This window comes from Rhipicephalus microplus, unplaced genomic scaffold (genome assembly GCF_043290135.1).
Source record: "Rhipicephalus microplus isolate Deutch F79 unplaced genomic scaffold, USDA_Rmic scaffold_13, whole genome shotgun sequence".
In the NCBI taxonomy this organism is placed as follows: domain Eukaryota; kingdom Metazoa; phylum Arthropoda; class Arachnida; order Ixodida; family Ixodidae; genus Rhipicephalus; species Rhipicephalus microplus.
The window spans coordinates 39079158-39093436 of NW_027464586.1; the positions used below are offsets into that span (position 1 = coordinate 39079158).

At 45.3% G+C, this 14279-nt stretch overlaps 1 protein-coding gene across 7 annotated transcripts in view; it reads left to right on the forward strand.

Moving 5' to 3' along the window:
• Positions 1 to 14279, forward strand: part of LOC119164608 (EGF domain-specific O-linked N-acetylglucosamine transferase) — a 387898-nt gene that overhangs the window by 148162 nt on the left and 225457 nt on the right. For all 7 annotated transcript variants that reach the window (XM_075882748.1, XM_075882746.1, XM_075882744.1 and 4 more), the window contains exon 7: positions 9606 to 9697. In XM_075882748.1, the coding sequence (XP_075738863.1) occupies positions 9606 to 9697 (92 nt within the window). The remainder of the gene's footprint in view (positions 1 to 9605; positions 9698 to 14279) is intronic.

Here is a 14279-nt window from a genome sequence, read left to right on the forward strand (position 1 = left end):
GAGGGCAGCAGGCTAGCACAGCAAAAAGGACCACGGCGTGACGACCGGCAATGCTGACACGAGCAGTGCACATTCCGAATACTGGTACAGTACCGCCATCGGCAACATGTATTGCCTGCGTCGTAGATGGCGTCATAATCTTTTGTAAGCGGCAGCGTAGAGAAGCGCTCATAATAGACAGATGTGCACCTGTGTCAATGAGGGCGGTCACAGAAACATGGTCGACTTGTACTTCAAGCAGGCTGTGGTGCGTGGGAAGCGTCAGTAGAGGATTTTCGGCCGTTATTGGTATTGCAGCTTCACCTCTATAAGCTGGAATATCTAGTTTTCCTGCTGCGGTCGTCCAGAGAAGCTCGGCAAGGAAAAGCGCCGAGGTGGCGGAGAGCGGGATTGGCGACGTAGCGGCGACGGGGAGCGAGAGCTGCGGCGACCAGACGAAGAGGCGTCAGGGTAGCGCCGACCGGGCAAAGGGGTGTCAGTGGAAGGCTCGTAAGATGACGACGGATATAAATTGAAGGGTGCGGCGACTGAACGTCGAGGGGTTGTCGGATGCATGAGCGCCGAGGTAGAGAAGGTCTTACGTGGTTGTTTTGACCAATAGCGGCGGCAATAGCGAGAAACGTGCCCAGGCTGGTGGCAGGAAAAACAAATAGGCCGGTCGTCGGGTGTTCGCCATTCCGAAAAGTTACGGAAGGGCATTGTTGGATGTGAACGGCGAGCGTGTCCTCAGGAGTAAGACGGGACTTCAGGGCGAGTCAAGGGACATGCTGATGAAAGGCCGAAGTTCGCAAACTCCTGTCTCACCACAGTTTGTATTAACGCCACTGACGGCTGTTGTTGGTCAGAGGCGAGCGTTGCGAAAACGGGTGGCTGAAGAGGAGCCGGACAGGCGGCTTCGATTTCCCGACGAACAATGCGTGTGACGTTATCATACGGGGGGGACTGGCGGGCAGCTTCACACGATGAGGTCGCGGCCGTGTTGGGCAGCCGGGTGAATCGCTGAGTAATACGGCGGCTCTTGGCTTCTTCGAACCGCCGGCACTCTTTAATGATGGCATCGACGGTGGCAACGTTGTTGTAAACTAGAAGATTAAATGCGTCGTCTGCTATGCTTTTCATGAAAAGCACATGGGCCACTTTCTCAGACTCACTCATGTGCTCGTCAATCTGGCGGCATAGGGCGATGACGTCGTGAATGTACGCAACGTACGACTCCGTCGACGTCTGTGCACGAGCCGCCAGTTGATTCCGCGCTGTGATCTGCCGCCCAAGGGTGTCGCCAAAAAGGTCGCGGATCTTCTCTTTTAAGGAGTCCCAGTTTGTAATCTCCGCTTCGTGCGTCTCGAACCACACTCACGGCGGGCCATCGAGGAATTGCGCTTGTCTGTCCTTTTTCTCTCCTTCTTGTTTCCGTCAGTTTTTTGCGCAGTTACATACCTTATGGATCAGTACCAACTAGCCCAACTTACCATTCTTCTGAAGTAAAAAAGCACATTGGCAAGCATAAGAGTCGGGTCCCACCTATAGCTTGCGCTGACCCGTTTGATCCGGTTGATCCATTTATCGACGTCAACGCCATCCTGACCGGAAAATACACCGGGATCACGAGCAGGAGGTAGAACGACGTATGTAGAAGTCACGGAAGGGGCAGGTGGTGAAGATGATGGTTGTTCAACCTGTGACATGGTTGGAGCTATGATGATGCGATCGTTGTGGAACTTCGTGATGAAGACGGGGAAGTACCCAGCACGTCCACCACAAAGATGTTACGTAAAAATGACACGAGGCGTGTCTATTTAAAATCTATATTCAAACTGATGCATATGGTGTCGACTGAAATGGAGCGCAGCACGCACAACCGACAGACCACTTTCTCGTTGTCGTCTTCTGATCCCTATATGTCAGCTACGTAGCAGTATTAATGTTTGTGGTGTCCGCTCAGTCACGAAAACTCACTGTCTGTGGAAGAAGTTTTTGACGCAGTCATGCGGTTGCCGTCAGTCAGCATCCGATGGGAGCCATTTGCTCACATTTCTTGTAACCCAGTCATTATGGCCATAGTTTCTTAAAGTTAACTAGAGGGCACTCTGGTGCTACGATCAATCAACTATGGCAATGATGGGTAGCACACAAATTCGCATAGTCTTCATGATTGCGGGCTTCAAATGCACTTGTAGCTTTGTTTTCTTTGTGTTTTGGTTTGGTTTCGAATGAGAATAAGGATCGTTGTAAACTTCCTGACCCTGTTTGAAAGGTGGACTTGAAAGGTTAAGGAGGGGAAGTGCAATTGCTGAACGTTTGCTGATTCTTGTCATGTGGCGAAGCAGCTCCAAGCCACACGAAGCCAAACGGAGTCGAAAGTATGAAGATTGGTTAAATTTGTGTACTACCCATCATTCCCATGCTCGCTGAAGTGCTGTGCGTTGCAGCTCCCATATGTACTAGCTCCAGAGTTTCCTTTAGTTTATTCATAGAAAACTCTACTGTCTGCCTTTCTACATGTTAGGCCTATGTCTTCAGTCTGTGCTAAGTGCCATCTGGTCAAGCTTATGGCGTGGCACTCCGTGATTGTCGGTGTGGGTCGTAGCCATCCTGTTAAGAAGCCGAAGAAGCGCCTGTGGAGAAAGATGATATCGTGAGGCTAGCTGCGACACTTTCTCGAACGTGGCACCGAAACGAAGTACCCAGGAAACCTGCAGGTATCCCATTTTGGCGCTCGTAAACATTGTACCGCAAGTTCGAAGAATATGAACTTACCTTTGTGTCTGCTTCTGAGACCTTTCAAGGTTCTTATATATTATTGCTGTATTATAATATTATTATATATATTATTAGTATTATATATATTATTGCTGTATTATAATAATATATTATCCATATATTATTGCTGTAGAGTGGCTGAACCTCGCAGCTCAGGCTATGGCAGAGGTAGAAATCACGAGTGCCACACGTTATTCACTCGCACACAGTTGCTGAGAATAAAAGGCAAAGCAACTCAACTATGGTGAATTATTCTGCTAAAATTTAATAAATGCAAACTTCTTATGTTATAATTAACAACAAAGATTCAATGAGTTACTTACTGAAAGTGAGTATCGTTTATTTATTTTTTGCATTGTTTTAGGTTTTCAAAGAGTTATAGAATGGCGCGGTGTTTTAAAGAACAAAGTTGATCGAAATTGCTGTCATTCACTGACGCACGCAGCTTTCCTGTTTTGAAAACTTGAAATTTGAATTTAATATGTAACGTGTATGCTGAAAATATTCTTCGTCATTATTATTTAATAATTGTTACAATATGTACATTATATCCAATTTTTTTTACTTCACTTGATCATCAACTATGAGCAAAGCAAAATGTAGCTGGTTTCATTTTGTGTGCGATGGGCGCCAAGACACAGTGAGCATTGCCAAAGCAGGTTGAGAACACAAAACACACTGCATTTTGTTGCGGACGTTTAGACAGGATGTCTTTAGGATATTCCTTGTGAGACATATTTAACTCTAATTGTAATGGATGTCCATTTGCTATTCCTCACAGGTTCAATGATGTCCGTGGATGTTTGGAGTTGTTTCGGATGCCGATGGATATTGTCTTTTCATAGGGTACTTACTTTTTTGTGCAAGATGGCCACCTACATCTTCGTCACTTCTCATCAAATTTTGGCCAGTGGCCGACTTGGTCAGGTTGAATGTTTTTGAGCTGTGTGATGCAACCGGTTCTCATGCTTTTTTGGCTTGAACTTGCTATTCGAAGCATTCTGCAATTTCTGTTTTGAATTGAAGCAGCAGTAGTACTTCTTTCTTTTCAAGTTGCTGCTGCACCCTCCTGTACAGTAGCCATGCTGCTACTATCTATTGTAGGGAGTCTGTCCTATGTACGGCTGATGCAGAAGCCTAGCTAATGTTCCAGCCGCACACGGTCGTACCATACAAAATTAACGTCCCCTTTCTGTAGCTTGTGTCATCGCAGATACACAGGTTCGGGCGAATAAGGCAACATGCTAGGTCAACAAAAAACACGTTATTGCTATAGGTTAGCAATAACGCATAAATTTCGTGTAGAGAGATTTCAGATAACAAAAGTGTAGACGCTTACACTTCGGTCGTTGTCGTCCTTGACTCAATGGGGGTTCCGGGTTCATCCTTCTTTCGTCGCCGGTGCCAGAAAGAGCGTCTGGCTGTCCGCACACTAGTTTTCTTTACGCTCCTGGTTTCTTCTTCCCTGATGAGAATATGTTCCCTCGCTGAGGAAAGGAAAACCCGTTTGGTGCTCCGGGAAAGGGTAATTGCGAGCACCGGCCATGGGGGTGTTCCATCCCTTCCCAGGAAGCTTTATTGACTTGTGTCTCGAAGGGACAATCATGTCCTCGCAACTAGGCTGTCATGCTGCCGTAAAAGGGGAAAGGGTGATTGGGTGCACATGCTCCCTCACACTACGAATCTAGCTCATGCGTAAAAACTCGAAAGTGTCACTCCTTCAGCCTGATGCGGTAAAGTCCAAGCAGTGAGTCCAGCAGGTCGAATTCACCCGTGTGTCTGTTGTAGACGTTTACTATGCTGGGGCAATCAATCTAACGAAACTCCTTGGCTAAGGTAAACCAGCGCTTACTCTTGGGCTGGACCCTTCTCAACAATGCTCGACAGAAATGTCACAGTGCGGTTAACGTACTAACACACACACGATAACTCCCAATGATCTAACGTGGTTGCGAGTTCCTCTGAAGCGTGACGTTCCTTACAATTCAGTTCCTTTTCGCTTTTCAGGCGGCTAGTTGGTAGACGATTCGCCCTCACCGTACCGAACAATGAAATTCCATCTTGTGATAGTGACCTGTGATAATGTGGACGCATTCATTGCGCTGCCGGGCTACACCTTCACCACATAACACATATATCCCCTCCTGCACAATTTCCTACTATCTGCAACATGATAAATGCAAGTTTGCGATGCTCAGCCGCAGTTGCGGAGAAAATTGAATAAACGAAGCTCGAAGGCTACGCAATACATATATTTGTTTTGTGTTTTACTCAACAGATGGGACCAAGATACTAATTTTGGGTTTCAAGCTCATACTGTGCCAAATTTGGCACGCAGTGATTTCGGTTTCCCTGATGTAGTTGCGGAGAAACTGCAGAGAACTAATAATGCGCTCGAGTTTATGAGACCATAAAGTAATCTAAAATATTTTTTCTATGTTTGTGAGGTGAAAGTGTTCACAGAAAAAAAATAACGATTTCTTGTGTTTGTTCCCTTTGAGTTGCATGTCGCATCCTAAAATGCACTTGCCTCTGTTTTGCTTATTGCTCAAGAGATATGGAATTAGCTGACCATCATAAATGTGCATAACTTTGAGAATTACTCCGATGGTATCACATTCCCAAGTGGGCAGTCCACACCCACAAAATAATATGGCAAACGGTATGTGCCAAATATGCGACGCCATGCAATAGAGGGTTATATCGGCATAAGAGTTATGACTACCGTTCCCGGTTTGATTTAAATCCTGTTTCTAAAAGTGCGACATACAATTTGTTGAATGAGTGGCAGGGAAGGTTAAGGTGAGTTCGAGACTGATTTCGCGTGGGCTCTTTGATTATTGAAACGAATCCTAAAGAGTGTTTCTGTTTGTCCGGCGTATTGCATGCCACACACGATGCATTCAAGTAGATATACCACATTAGAGGAATCGTATCTTAGATTTTCTTGTATGTTAGTTGAAAACGTGGATTGTGTGATGATTGCCTTGCTTGTACCTTGCATTGCTTTCCATACAAGACATTGAGGCTTTAGACAAGGTCGGTATGAACTGTTAGAAGTTGAAGTATTGATTTCGGAGTTCACAAGTGTGTTTTTGAGATTGCGTGTTCGTTGGTAAATGGCACCAGGAGCTGATGGGAATGCGCCTTTCAGACGTACACTTTGTTGCAGTATGTTGTATAGTTGTTTAAAGGTTTTGTTAATGTTGGGGAAGTTCGTGCTGTAAGTTAAATACAGGTGTGTCTTTTGCAGGTTGTGTTGTGGTGGCCGCTTCATAAGAAGGTCATCACATTTCAGTTTGCCAGCTTTTTTAATAGCGTCAACAATCATATGCAGATCTGTTTATCGAGCATGAGTTTTAGCCTTTGTGAGCTCGCGTGGAATTCTTTGTCTTTTGAGCAAATTCGCTTAAAACTTGTTATAAAGTCGCCGCGGGAGTCGCGAAATGCCCCGGGAAAAGTAAAATTTCCTCAAACTTCGCGTGTGCGCTGCCGGCGAAGCAGCCAGTTGATTGCTGCCGTCTTGAGCTCATCTTTAAGCTGATTTCATCGTGCATATTTCGCCGCCCTTCAAAATAGTGTCGCATGAACGGAATGGCTGCCCTTTCCCCTTTTGTGATGCCTCTTTCCCAATCACTCATTGCCCAAAGCGCGCACGCTCCAGGCAAGCCCTCCGTCTCTCGCTTCTTGTTGACTGACGCGACCAAGGTGGGTGGGATTTTTTTTTTCTGGTTGTTGTTTGTCGGCTGCTGGCTCCCCTCTCACGCGTGTGTCCATCTGCCTCTCGCTCAGTCTCAACGAACGACGCAACGACTTTGCGTCTTTTTGCCGGCATGACTGGTGACGCTCGTCTAAAGAAGACACATCAAGCGTACGGCAAGAAAGGAAGGCTTCCATGGAACGCGCCGCAGAAGAAAGCCGACAACGTGCGGCCGAGTTCGCCCGATGTGGCCAAAACGCTGCATTCCGACGACGACGTGCAGCCGTGGGCACCTGTTGTGTCTGAAACGGTGCACTCTTTGGAGCTCAGCTGCTGTATCGCCTCGAATTGTCTCATGGTCGGATCATCTTGAACTTCCAGTAACAACTAAGACTGCATCAACACGGCATTTTATTCCGAGGGCGAGTTCGCTGAGTCCGCCCGGAATGTGGCGAGCTTGAAGGCATTCCTCGCATCGGAGTGCGCGACGGAACGCAAGTTCGAGCTACTAGATATTAATCTGGAGAATGAGGGGGAAAAATGGGGCAGAATTTGGCATTGTTGATCTGGTGGTGATAGATTTGTTGTTTCGGCTTGTTGCTTGTCCCGAGTGTGGGGAAAAAAGCCTGACTTTTTCGAAGGGCAAGAGAGAGAACAGGTTGTGTTCAAAGCTTGTCGTCACGTGCAGCAGCTGTGACTTTCGCGAAGAGTGGTTTTCATCCCCACGTGTAGCCAATGAGACCGACGCCAAAATAAGGCCATTCGAAGTGAATTTGCATGCCATGAAGGCCATCAATAGCATCGGCAAGAGGGTAACGGCTCTGTCAAACTTCTTTGCCGTGATGAACATTTCGCATCGGGGGCTCCACCACAAGACCTATCAAAGCCACATGACTTTAATGAAGGAAGTGTGCAGTGCGATAGCTGCCGAGTGCGAAGCAGCGAGCGTTGCTTGCGTCAAAAGCTTCTGTTCAGAGTTCGGCAACGTGCCCGGCAACATGGACATTGTATATGACAGCACTTGGCTCACGTGCGGACATAGCTTGGATATATGCGTTGGCTGAATTATTTAAATGTACAGTGGTCTCGTTATAGACCATATCGTACTGTCGAACTTTTGCCTAGCTTGCACCACCTGACTCAAGTAAGGAGAGGCAGGATGTTCTGCCTGACTCATTCAGCACGCACCTCTCTGCCAGAAGAATGTCGACTGCAATGTTGGCCATATGGAAGTAAAGGCAGCGCAATGCTTGTTTGGGCAGTCACTTGAGAAGCATAAGCATCGGTACACGATTATGATCTCGAATGGTGACAGTGGAAAATTCCATGCACTCACAGAAAATAAAGTCTACAGTTACATCAAGGTAACCAAAAAGGACTGCATTAATCATCTGCACAAGCGTATGGGAGCTACCCTATGTACACTTGTAGAAAAAAAAAAAAAAAAGCTCAAGGTGGCTCGCTGGGTGGTAAGGGCAGGCTCACGCGACAAATATCAAGATCACCTCTTACTACGGTTATGCATTGAGAAGCCACAGGAATGACCTTCTAGGCATGCAGAGAGCTGTGCTTGCAACATTGAAGCACGTGTCATCTACTGATAAAGCACCCAAGCATGACCTCTGCCCTGAAGGCCCAGACTCTTGGTGCAAGTACCAGGGAGCTGTGGCGAAATATGAGGAGACCTCACCTTACAAGGACAGTTGCCTGATTTTGTGAGCGAGGCACTGGGGCCTGTGTTCAGGCGACTAAGTGATGGCGCGTTCCTGGAAAGGTGCAATGATAGGATCACTCAGAATCCAAGTGAATGCCTGCACTCTGTGATTTGGCAGCAGGCCCCTAAAACCCAGCATGCACCCTTGCGGAGCATAGGGAGGGCTATTGCAGAAGCCACCAGTCTCTTCAACCAATGCATCACGAAGAGCAATATAGAAATTGCTGAGAAACTGGGCTGCAGTGCAGGCTACAATCTGGTTCGTCACAGCCTTGAAAAAGACAAAAACGAGCTGCGAAAATCTCAGCGAAAGCATCACGGCAGCAACACAACCAAGACAACACTTGCGAAGCATGACAAGCCAACAAAGAACCCTGCTTACAGCCCTGGTCTGCTGTAGAACTTTCCTCGTGCTAATGGTGACAATTCTTGGAAAATAAATATTGTGTGTTTTCAACCTGAGCACTGTGTATGTTTATTGTATATGCAAGGGCAACAGTAATGTTCAATGTTCGTGCATTCCTTTCACTTGCAACTCACTGAACTGACCAAAAAGTAAGATGCAGCAATGACCATGTCAAATTTGGAACAAGCTGTCAAGTGTCATTTATATTGCTCTAGCTTCACTTTAGCAAGTCACAGTTGCTGGAAACTTTGGATGCGTTTTTCTCAGTTCGTTGTTTTTGCACATTTTACTCAGCTTAATGGGAGTTTTTCCTATGTTATACTTCAGTGAGAGTGGCAAAATTTGTATCATTTTATTCATCTTCAAATGGCCCAGGGGGTGATGCTATTTTGATTTTTCTAGAACCAGTTTAAGAATTACAATCAAAAATGATCATAAGAGGAAATTAGAGTAAAATATTCATTACAAGTGTGTGTCCATTTTCCTGCCTACGAAATGCCTTCAAATGGAAAAAATAGCATCACCCCCCACAGCAAGTCTTCAGCATTGGGGTTATGCATTTACTTTTTCATTTTCTTGAGGTGAAATTGCCAAAAATTTCCATAAGAGATGGGCAGTTCATTAAAATTAAAACAATAATATTTCTTGACCCACTCGAGCTATCAAAAACAAATTGCAGATTTGAAATCAGCATGAAAAACTACCTCATATAGCGGGGTTTAGTTGAGGTTGAGCCAGAAATTAAAAAAAAGTTTTTAGGAGCCACGTTCCCCTTTAAAGGCATAGATTAAGAGTCCCAGAATTTTTTCTATGAATTCTAAGTATTTCGAGCCTATATCTTTTCCTGAACATGTGTTAGTTGGGTTTCTAACAGACAATGTCGTCTTTTGAAAATTTGCAAAAATAGCTTTGAAAGTCCTTGAAAGCCCTTGAATTTTCATCATGTAAACGAGCATGAACCCTGTCCTCATAGGCACAAGAAAAGGGAGCAGCATAACGCACATGCTGGTTTTGACTCTGAGCAGGTTTGCTGAACTGGAGCACTTTGAAGAGATGCCTTTTGAGGGCTGCGATGTTGTCCTAGACCGGCCGACTGTCCTCATGAAGCTCGATGCAAGTAAGCCCACACAATCATCCAATTTAATATTTATCTATCAAGAGCCTCTGAATGAAATCTCACGAGTGCCTAGTTCACAGTTATAGGTTCATCATCATCACCAGCAGCCTGATTTGCGCACTGCAGGGCGAAGGCCTCTCCCATGATCTGCCAACTAACCCGGTCTTCTGTTTTTTGCTGCCATGTTATACCTGCGAGCTTTTTGATTTCATTGGCCCACCTAACTTTCTTTTCCCCCCTCATGCATTCGGCTTCTGTGAGAATCCATTCAGCTACGGTTAATGACAAGCGGTTATCCTGGCTACGTGCTACGTGCCAGGCTCATGTCCATTTTTTCTTCTTGATTTCAACTATAATACTTTTAAAGGGGTACTGACACAAAATCTCAGGACCGAGATAGCCTGCGAGTCAATTTCCGTGTACATTCGTATATTATCTGAAAAATATCAACAGCAAATTTAGCTGGGAAGGTATCTTAAGTTAATTTTGAAGTTTGCGTGAGCACTCGTTTCCATCATGACATTGACACTCTCGAAGGGGGGGGGGGGGACATTGGGGACCCCTTACTTCCCTCATGTCCTTCGTGTCACTAGGCTGCAGTCAATTAAACAAGTTATGATGACGCCATAGTTGCCATTTTTTTTAGCCGCGTTTGTTCGCTCAATCTATACCTTTTGGCGGCTGGTCGCGAGTGCATGATCGTGGTGCATCCTTTGAAAACTTTGCGTTTGGTGACACTGCAGTCCCTTTTCATGTTCAAAAGTAATTCTTCATGCCGACTGTACGGAACTGTGGCACAGTTTTGTGTGCTGACGTGGTCGGGAGCTGCGCACGCTAGATGGCGATAGTTGCACCCGGCGGCTTCTTGTTTTTAGAGCTCTCTCAAACCTAAACTGTTACTGATTTATAATGAGGGGCCTGTAATTAATTATCAGTCGGTGCTGCAGCAAATTATGTGTCATGTTTTGACTAACAGGCCCCAAACACATTACAGCAGAAAAACATGAGGCCAAAGTTGTTGTGTCAGCATCCCGTTAACCCCTGTTTGTTCCCTCAACCACTCTGCCCTATTCTTGTCTTTTAAAGTCACACCTATCATTTTCCTTTTCACCACTCGCTACGTCATACTCAGTTTAAGCTGAACCCTCTTTGTAAGCCTCCAGGTTTCTGCTCCGTAAGTAAGTACCGGCAAGATGCAGCTATTATATGCCTTCTTTTCGACGGTATGTGACAGATTACCATTCATGATTCGAGAATGTTTGCCGAATGTGATCCACCTCATTCTTGTTCTTCTAGTTGTTTCTCCCTCATAGTTCGGCTCTACGGTTAACTACCTCTCTTAAGTAGACATATTCCTTTACAACTCGCAGGGTCTTTCCACCTATCGCAAAGTGCTCTTTTCTGCCGAGACTGTTGCACATTACTTTAGTTTTGTACAAATTGTTTTCCAGACCTACTCTTCTGCTTTCCATGTCCAGTTCAGTAACCATGAGCTGCAGTTAGTCCCCTGAGTTACTCATCAATGCAATGTCATCTGCAAATTGCAATTCACTAAGATACTCTTTGTTAACTTTTATCCTTAACTCTTCTCAATCTAGGGCGCTGAAAACCTCCTGTAAATATGCGGTGAATAGTATTGGAGAGATCGTGTCTTCCTGCCTTTGATGATGGTAGTAAGATTATCATTCAGTGTGTCAATGCTAATGCCGGTTACCTTGTTTAGAGCCTCGAACTCATTCCAAAATAAACCTGAATTCTTGTACTTTTTTTCTCACTGGTAGCTCAATAATTGGCTTTTTGCGTATCAGTTTATGCCTTTGCTTTTTTAGGTCTAGGTGAATTTGAGCTCTTACCATTCTATGGTCACTGCATCGGATCTTGCCAACTGCTTCTACATCTTGTACGATGCCTGGGTATGCACACAGAATAAAGTCTGTTTTATTTTTAATTTCGCCATTTGAACTTTGCCACATCCACTTATGGTTAGCACGCTTTGTGAAGAAGGTATTCAAGATCCGTAAAATATTAAGTTCTGCGAACTATACAGAGTTACTCTCCTCTCGCATTTCTAAAGCTATGCCATATCCCCCCACTGCATGGCCTCCGGCCTGTTTCTTGCCCACTTTGGCATTAAAGACGCCGATCAAAATAGTACAGTGTCTTTACTTTATTAATGGATGACTATACATCTTCATAAAAGCATGCAACGAAATGATCATCATGGCTCGATGTAGGCACGTAGGCCTGTGTCACCGTTATTTTGTACATTTTGTTTAACTAGATTATGATACTTGCCACCCTCTCACCAACGTGCTATAGTGTTCCTCTATGTTCCCAGTGATATTCTTGTGTATAAGAAAGCACACTCCTAGTTTCTTTCTGTCAACTAATTCACGATAGCATGGGATGTGTCCGTTCTTCAGCACTGTATAAGCCTCACGTGTCCTCCGCACTTCGATGAGCCCTATTACATCCAATTGAATACCCTCTAATTTCTGGAATAGGACAGCTAGACTAGCCTCACTAGGTAGTGTTCTAGCATTGAAGGCAGCCAAGATCAGATTCAAATCGCGGCCTGTTCGTACCCAGATATTCTTAGCACCCTTCACTGCGTCGCAGGTCTGACCACCGCCTTGGACAATTGCTTCGCAGCCGCTGGGGACTGAGGGCCAATGGTTGATTGGTACTTTTATAAGGGAGCTAGTGGCCAAGTACTGCACTAGGGTGGCCAATCCTGCTCTGGTGAGGGAGTGCATTACTGGCAGGTGGTCGCCAGTAAGGCAGCATGCCACACTTTTTATTTTTTACGTTTTTAATGACTTCTTTATGATATATTTCAAGTAAATATACGATTGGGAGTGGTCCGGCATCAACAGAATTTTGTCATTGCACGCTAGGCTGTTGCGCTATCTCTGTAGTCCTGTAGTCCTCTGAAGTCCTGTAGCACTCTAGAATACCAGCTGACAGCTTAGCAGCTCTCAACTTCACATGACTCATAGCTCGCTTGGCCTTTTACCTAACTGTTTGAAAGTCTATATTTCCATTAAAAAAAAAAACGCCATGGTTTTGACTTTTTGACCTTGTGAGCTTAGGCCGGCTTAGTGCCCTGGATAACCCTTCTTCTCAAGCGTTTTTTTTTTCCCCTAACTTCTTCCTGTCCCGCTCACTTTTGTTTTGACATGTTTGCTTCAAAGTGTTTGCAATGTCGGAGTTCAGCTGATTTCGAGTGGTCACACTACAAGATTTGACGTCTCCTGTAAACTGTCGAGTTATGCACTCCTGTTTTGTGAACTATTCGGCTATGTGTCTGTTTCGTTGAGCGTATGCTTCGTGAGCGGTTGGAGTGCATAAAAAGTAAACGGGAAAAGTTTATAACTGCTAAAGAATGGACTGGCGCTGTCTTTAGGGCTGTGTCCTAATTCATTGGCATTTCGGAATAGTAGGTAAAACTCTGGTAAATAGATATAGTGGTGGTCCTCAGTCGGGAGTCAGATATACGTAGTAGTAATTACATATACGGCAAGCCTAATAACATAGAATAGTCAATGAAAATGGAAAGAGCAAATTATTTCTAATTCTAGAGAGCAGAGAAAGGCAAGGAACTTCGTACGAAGGTAATGACATGTTTGCATCACTCACCACATAGCATCAGCTTGAATTGATCGACCCCGATGACTCTCAGCACCGCACACATACACAACGATGAGTCCACGCAACACGTGCAGCTTGTAAGTGCTTCTAAGAGCCCTCATAGTCTTACATTTGGTGAATGCAACTGGTGCCAGTGGGTGGCTATGTTTTAGGATACATATTTTACTTTTGCTTTTTTGTATAGACAGTGTACAAATATATTAAGTACTGAAGGTAACAGGGGGTAAGACTTTTAAATAAATATTAACCCAAAGAATATGTTATCTCTACTTTGCATATACCACCTCAACATGACATATAAAATACACAAGACTCAAGAGTAGCATATACTAACCTTCATAACAGATCCCCGTGCTAGTAATAGCTTGTTAGACACTCATAATAATGACATCTAAGATTTGTTAGACAGATTCGTTGAAAGGTGACAAGCCGTCAGCGTCTCGGAGAAGACGAAGAAGTTGTGCCGCAGCTGCTCCGTGTGTTCGAGCCAGCGCGAGAGAAGGCGCCAGCAAGAACGACAGCATCTGTGGACGTCCATGCCAGAGCAGAGATAAATTAAATGCATAGGAAACCAAATGCCCCACGTCTTCCTACAAGTGGTGACTCTGACTTCGAGCGGCAACGTACTCCTACTCGTCTTTTCGTCAACCCATCGAGCGTCACGGCACACTCTGCTTCTTCGGCCCCGTTTATTTCGGCTGACCATGGACACCAAACCCAACAGCGGTGCCACGCCGAATCCTATGGTACCTGACCCTGTCGTCGCTACCCTCAGGCTCCTGGAGTATTGGCAGGCGGACCCTGAACTCTGGTTTCTGAGCGTCGAGCCACACTTCCGACGACACCGGGTAATGTTGCAAACAGCGAGCTACGATTACGTCATCGTTGCTTTACCGCCTGCTGTCATCGCCATCGTAAGAGACAATCGGCA